This window comes from Pinus tabuliformis, chromosome 3_1 (assembly GCF_031772625.1).
Source record: "Pinus tabuliformis cultivar Carrire ecotype Pingquan chromosome 3_1, CPIR1, whole genome shotgun sequence".
NCBI lineage: Eukaryota > Viridiplantae > Streptophyta > Pinopsida > Pinales > Pinaceae > Pinus > Pinus tabuliformis.
Genome location: NC_142301.1, coordinates 814,418,919 through 814,425,855, shown reverse-complemented (window position 1 = coordinate 814,425,855; position 6,937 = coordinate 814,418,919). Strand labels below are relative to the sequence as shown.

The following is a 6,937-nucleotide window of genomic DNA, read 5'->3' as shown; positions in this document are numbered from 1 at the left end:
AACATAATCACTAAAATGAGCCAATAATAAGACTAAAAAGCATGAAGATGCTCAGCCTACAAACTTGATGAGCTCCGACTAGAGCGTGAATTTGCTAACCTTTTAACACTGGCGACAGACATACTCACTCTTAACCGGATGTAATCATCCTTACCGTTTGTAAATCAGAAACAAAAATTCACAGGCCACAATTGTCCACCATTGTTATGCTAGCAGCTAATTTGCTATTTAACTCCTACAAATTATTTATAAGAAAAACCCAACCCCTGATGTGCTATTTAAGTCCTATAAATTATTCATAGGAAAAACCCAATATAATTCACATACCAAAATGGTCCTCCATCGTTATGCCAGCCGTTTATGTGCTATTTAACTCCCACAAATTATTCATACGAAAAACCCAATATAATTCAGATACCAAAATGGTCCTCCATCGTTATGCCAGCAGCTAATGTGCTATTTAACTCCCACAAATTATTCATACGAAAAACCCAATATAATTCAGATACCAAAATGGTCCTCCATCGTTATGCCAGCAGCTAATGTGCTATTTAACTCCCACAAATTATTCATAAGAAGAACCCAACCATTGATTTGCTATTTAAATCCTACAAATTATTCATAACAAAAACCCAATACACTTCGGAAGATTACAGTACTTTTACAGGTGAAACAAAATGCGCCGGATATGTCAGGAATGAAATAAAAACCCAGGTGTCTTTATGACACAGCCTAAAAGAACAAAGAGAGAAGATATAATAAATTAAAGTAATATAATGCCAACAGGCTAAACTAATATAATGCCAACCGGCATTGGCTGATTTTCACCGCGGCTCCAGAGTCCCTGCAGAAGTCTCTGTGCGACCTGTTGATGTTCCGTCAGGGTTTTCAGGAGCACGACGTTTCACTTCGCCATGTGCGCCCTCACAATCGAGATCTATAAAAACAGGCTTTGCGGGCGACGGAATATCGTGTTCTACCTCATTTGTGAGCATCCACACCACGCGGGACATTGAAGGCCGCAACGCTGCAGCTGCTTGTGTGCACAGAAGACCAATTTTAATCACTTTAGTCGCTTCTTCCACTGAATAGCTTCCCTCCAATGTGCCATCCATAGCTTCTAAACCTCTGTCTGCTTTATAGAGTTTCCATGTCTGTTTGACCAATATCAACAAAAAATAAAACATTAATCAGAAAAATGCGGCGGACATTTTAGAAAAATTGCACTCGAAAGATGAGAGCCATATGAACCATACTTCTTCGATGAGAAACTCTGCGTCTGGAGCCAAACTCTGACTCTTTCTTCCGCTGATTATTTCTAGTAGAAGCACTCCAAAGCTGAATACATCTGCTTTCTCTGTCAGCTGTCCACGTAAGGCGTACTCAGGGGCCATGTAACCTCTGCACAATGCCAACAGCGATCAAATATCCACATCCATCTAAATTATATGAACCATATTCACAAGTATGAGTTGTAATTGGTTCATGTATTGTCCAATTTATTTAACGATGATGATGATCATACCAGAATAAACATTAGAGAGAATTCTTACACAGTTCCTATAACTGTAGTCGTAAGGCGGCTCAGATCTTCTGCAAAGAGTTTGGCTAACCCAAAGTCTGTTATCTTGGCTCTGTAATCCTCGTCAAGTAAAATATTACTTGCTTTAATATTTCTGTGGATTATCTTAATGTCAGGTTCCTCGTGAAGATAGGTTAGGCCGCGGGCAATTCCGACAATGATTTCAAACCTTTTTTTCCAATCAAGTAAATGACGTCTCGTTGTATCTGCAATTAATAAATAGAGAACATGCATAAACAAAAACCAAACAAAACTACATTATATGCAAAACCTGAATAGAGAAAAAAGAAAAACAACCCAATTAAATTAAATTAGAGAAAGAGAGAAACCGAATAGAATCTTGTCGAGACTCCGGTTGGGAAGGTATTCATAAACTAATAGCCTTTCTGAGCCACCAACGGAGCAACCAAGCAGTTTGACTAGATTCTTGTACTCAACACGGCTCATTAGATTGGCTTCATTCACAAATTCAGCATCTCCAAGCCTTGGACTCATATACAAACGTTTCACTGCGATCTCTCTTCCATCTGGAAGAACCCCCTGCAGATCAAGTATGGTGAACCCCCTGCGTCAACATTCTTTATAATTTCCCTCCGACGGTGTAGCTAAATTTGCTAAATTAATTAAATGCAACGCTAAACTCACTTTGAAGACGGATCCAAAGCCTCCTTCGCCGAGCTTATTTTCTGGTTTGAAGTTAGAGGTAGCCTCTCTCAAAATATCATACTTGAAATTGAATTCCGAAGCAGCTATATTTGGGTTTAACATAAGTGCTCCTTCCTCACCTGCCAAACAATCACACGCACCGCCTACTTATCTAGGCATATGCCAGTTCGTCCATATTTTTGGAACTTTTAATTTAATTCTTTCGAATTTCGTGTTTGAACAAAATTTTCAAAAATTTCTAATGTAATAATTAAAATTTTATTAAGCTGAGAGTTAAGGAGCATGAGTATTCTGTAAATAAAAACAATATGGATTATAATAAAAAACAAAATATTATAATTATATATGATTATTAATATTTTATAATACTTTAATATTATATTATATTATATATAATATATAATATAATATTAAAATATATAATATAATATTAAAGTACTATAAAATATTAATAATCATATTTTTATTATTTTTACTAATATTACAATTTAGTATAAAGAAGTTGATGTTTTCTTTTAGGCTGAAATAAAATAATTAAAAGTAAAAAAACAATTACAATTTATACTCTCTTTCAAATAAGAAGAAGATATATAATTCAAATATTGAAGAAGATATATAATTCAAAATATTTCAATATAAGATTCATCTGGATATCTTCATATATAACAATAAAATATTTTAAAAGAAAAATTAATTGAAGTTAAAAAAAATTAATATAAGTAAAATATTTCAATTTTAAATTTCAAAAATATAAAAAAATTATATATATTATATAAAGCAATTAAAAAAAAGGTTAAAATATTTCAAGGACTTACTATTTTAAATTTGAACCCTTATTTCAGCATAGTTCAAGAATTTTGTAGACCTTAATTCCATTTATGTATTAGGAAAATCAATTTAATATTTGAAAAATAATGAAAAAGTATACATGATATGTTAAAGAAATAAAACAATTAAAAATAATAATAATAACTACTACAATTTATACTTTCATTTTCAAATAAGAGGAAGAGATATAATTCAAAATATTTCAATATAAGATTTAAATAAACCATCTAAATATCATTTGATTATATATATATATATATATATAAAAAAATTACTTTAAAATTGTTCACCATAAAATATTTTAAAGGGAAAAATAATAAAAGTTAAAAAATTAGCTACTATCAATGTTAAGTAAAATATTTCAATTTTAAATTTAAAAAGATTAAAATTTTGCTCATGTACGCCAAAAAAAAAATTAAAAAAAAATTGCAAAATCTAGAAAAGAAAAATTTACAAAATATTCAAATAATGTCTATTCATACAAAAATTTGCAAGTGCAGAAATTGGATCTCTCTCAACTTATATTAGATCTGTATTTAAGATGGATATATGCTGGCATATATTATATAAAAAAATTAAAAAAAATCTTATAGTTAAAGGATTTCAAGTAGATTTACTATTTTAGATTTAGACTCTTAGTTTAATAGAGTTAAGAAATTTTCTAAACAATAATTATATTTATATATTAAGAAAATCAATTTAATATTTGAAAAATAATGAAAAATTATACATAGTATGATATGGTATGTTATATATATATATATATATATATATATACAAAGAATTTTTGAGATTTTCATCTTTAATTTTTTTAACCATGGATAAATCTGTGATTAAAATAAATATATATTAATAAATTAATATAATATATAAAATCAAAATTATTGATACTATACCACAAAATGTAAGTGAAAATAAATATATACCATACCACAAAATGTAAGTGGTATCTTCTTACAGTAATAAATAAATATGTTAAAATAATTATTACCATATCATGTTGCGTTTCTATATAGTTATGAAATCCTTAAAATGTTTAGGACTGAGGGAATAATCATGGAAACGCTTTAACTTTGTCTAAGATATGTATAACACAGCCTATTTTTTGAATAGCCTTGAACTCTCCAATTAAACTGATTTTTTCAATCCTTTCCAAGGTACTGAGGTGATATTAAATCAAGATTGTGAGGCCAAGGCCTCGATTTAGGTGAATGAATAATATTTTTGATAAATACGGACAAGTGGGAGGGACAAATAACAGTCTGTCATGAGCAAAAATGGGTTAGCAGACAAATTTACTAAAACTTGAAAGGGGTGAAGACAAAAACAATATAAAATTTTGTGGTGCAGAGTTCAGTCACAAACACAATTTGGATCGCAGTAGATGTGTACGGGGATAAAATTTGTATCAAACTGTAAACAAAATCTTACACAAGTACCAAATTAAAAGGATTCATTGCGGAATCTTAAAACTGAATGATTTACCAATTTCGGCACATTTGCTTCGAGAAAACCGTTCAGGGAGAGCGAAAAAATTCCACTTGCAACCTCCAATCGCTGCAATTAATCCAATCATTGCGGCTACTGCTCCCAGAGTTATCCCAAGAAGTATATAACATTTTTTCCCTTCTGCCATTTGCACAGAATCAATGGGTTTGATCTATTGAACCAAAAATATATAAACCCTTACTAAAGCAGTATATTCCTTGTCATGGTAAACTATGTGAAACAAATACCGGATATTGTAGCAACTTTACCTGAAGGGGCTGCAGTAGGAAGCGGCTGAGTTGGGGGCGGATGCGGGGGGAGCACTGACAAATTGAAAAAAGAATACATCTCGAAACGCAAATAGCAGTTCTTAGATGCAAATTGTGCTCCAATAGTCCCAGTTCCGCATGATTCTAGCGAAGAGGACGCAGAAGTTAGGCAAGACCCGCAGTCCTTTTGGGACAGATCTTTCCAACACTGGGCTATGGCGTATATATACACAATCAAATTAGAAGGCAGGGAATAATCTGCAAAGAAAAGTTGCGGGCTCTGCGCAGCTTTCTTTGTAACGTTTGAGAGCAGGGCATCAACAGCATCTGTGAATTCTCGCGGCTTGCTGCTTTTTCCACCGTTGCAGATCAAACTTGTCGGCTTACTATCAATATCGCCGTAAAAGTTATGATTGGCGTAACGTAAAAAGCAGCCGTCTTGCTGAATGAGTCCAGAAGTATTGTGGCAACGCTGAACAAGATTTGTTTTGGCCGTGGATGCACACTGTTTGCAATCGGAGGAGTTTAAATCTCCACGGCACTGGAGAAGCCCATAAACTGAACTATTGCTGTTTTTTCCCTCAACAACAACGACACTAGAAACATTGAATCCGCTTGTAGAAACGTTGCCCACCAGCGAATTCAAAACCTGGTTTAGATTGCGCTGGAAGGAGCTACCGTTTCTGTATTCAGGCTTCTCACAACCAAACCAAACGACAGCAGTCCCTGGATCAGCAGCCGAGAGGGGCATACGCGTGCACAAATGGATCCCGAAAAGTAACATGGTACTGAATATTAATGCTTTCATCTTAATGGCAATCGTGCCCTCAGCGCACACTGGCATAAGATCAGGAGTTAAACCCTGTTCTCTTTTGTCCTCCTGAATCTATGGTCTTGAAGAGCAGCTCAACCCATACATTGTCTGCTGCTCGAGTCTCTGGTATTCATTATCCAAAGCCCCCCGATTGATTCTTAAACGCTATTGACTTGACTTGGCTGCTGCTAAAGTCTCTGGCATTTATTGTCAAAGGATTCGTGAATTTTTGTGATTGTGATTATTGTAATATTCTCCACCGAAAGTTTGATTGATTAGGTTACTATTTTAATATTTAATTTAAAAGAGACGAAAAATCAGATAAATATAAAAACTACTCTCCAAAAGATAAAACGAAATGTGACATAAGCATCGTGGTATATTATTGATATATGATTTATTTTTAAATAAAATTGAGATGTAAACTTGTAAAATTTAAGAAAAATGTGCATACAGAGAGATTTGATTTGGTAGATTTTTAATTAAAATGGATCTATGTTGGTTCTATTAGTTAAAAATAATAAAATTCAATTCGCTATATTGTAATTTTGTTTTTAATAATAAAATTACAAACTATTTTTGAGATAAAAGAAAAAAATAATATACATATCACATTAAAATATATAACCTAAAATCACTCACGGAATTTGCACAAGCATTGGCAGCCAAGCAGGGCTGGTTATTACTAAAACAGAATAGCCTCTGGGCGGAAGTCATCCACCACAAGTATATCTGGCCTTTGACCATCACAGACTGGATCCGGCGGCCAAATTGGAATCGACAGGGTATATCGGCGATTTGGAAGGCCACTCTGAATGCCATGCCTCTAATCAGAGATAACCTCTTATGGCGCATTGGAAATGGCTCATCTGTCCGCATTAGTATTGACCCATGGCCAGGTTCAGGGAATGCCCACAACTTACCAGAAGGGCTGGTTCTCCATCTAAACAACAGAGGCATAAAATATCTCTCTCAGATTGGCGACCAACAGCACTCCACTATATACTCTCAAGCATGGTTAACTGATCAGCAATGGAATCTGTCATATGAGTGGAACGAAAACTGGAAATCATACATACAGGCCTTAATCGAATCCCATATTAGATTAAGGGAGGAGGAGGATGAGCTCATCTGGGCCATATCCAAAACTGGACAATACTCGCCGAAGCTAGGATACAACAAATTGATCGAAGCAAAAAATCCGGACAGTCACAAAAGCTGGTGGTCCGCTATCTGGCAACTGCAGGCCCAGCCAAGAACCAGACTACTTATGTGGAATATACTAGCGGA

General features: G+C 33.9%; 1 protein-coding gene across 1 annotated transcript; it reads right to left on the bottom strand.

The window, feature by feature from the left end:
- Nucleotides 1–593: 593 nt before the first annotated feature.
- On the bottom strand, nucleotides 594–5,842 carry LOC149189969 (cysteine-rich receptor-like protein kinase 2). The gene is made up of 7 exons (XM_089411993.1): nucleotides 4,834–5,842; nucleotides 4,562–4,705; nucleotides 2,228–2,367; nucleotides 1,912–2,122; nucleotides 1,554–1,788; nucleotides 1,257–1,401; nucleotides 594–1,154 (listed from the first exon to the last, which is right to left on the bottom strand). The coding sequence occupies exons 1-7, from the start codon at nucleotides 5,675–5,677 to the stop codon at nucleotides 825–827; spliced, it is 2,049 nt and encodes a 682-aa protein (XP_089268119.1). The 5' UTR covers nucleotides 5,678–5,842; the 3' UTR covers nucleotides 594–824.
- Nucleotides 5,843–6,937: the final 1,095 nt, after the last annotated feature.

Bases quoted from the DNA above. Each gene is read 5' to 3' on its own strand.
- LOC149189969 (XM_089411993.1), bottom strand. From the start codon at position 5,677: ATGCCAGTGTGCGCTGAGGGCACGATTGCCATTAAGATGAAAGCATTA. The intron at 4,706-4,833 runs GTAAAGTTGCTA...TGCAAATGGCAG, and splicing joins TCCTACTGCAGCCCCTTCAG to AAGGGAAAAAATGTTATATA. The intron at 1,155-1,256 runs GTATGGTTCATA...TTGGTCAAACAG, and splicing joins CAGAGTTTCTCATCGAAGAA to ACATGGAAACTCTATAAAGC.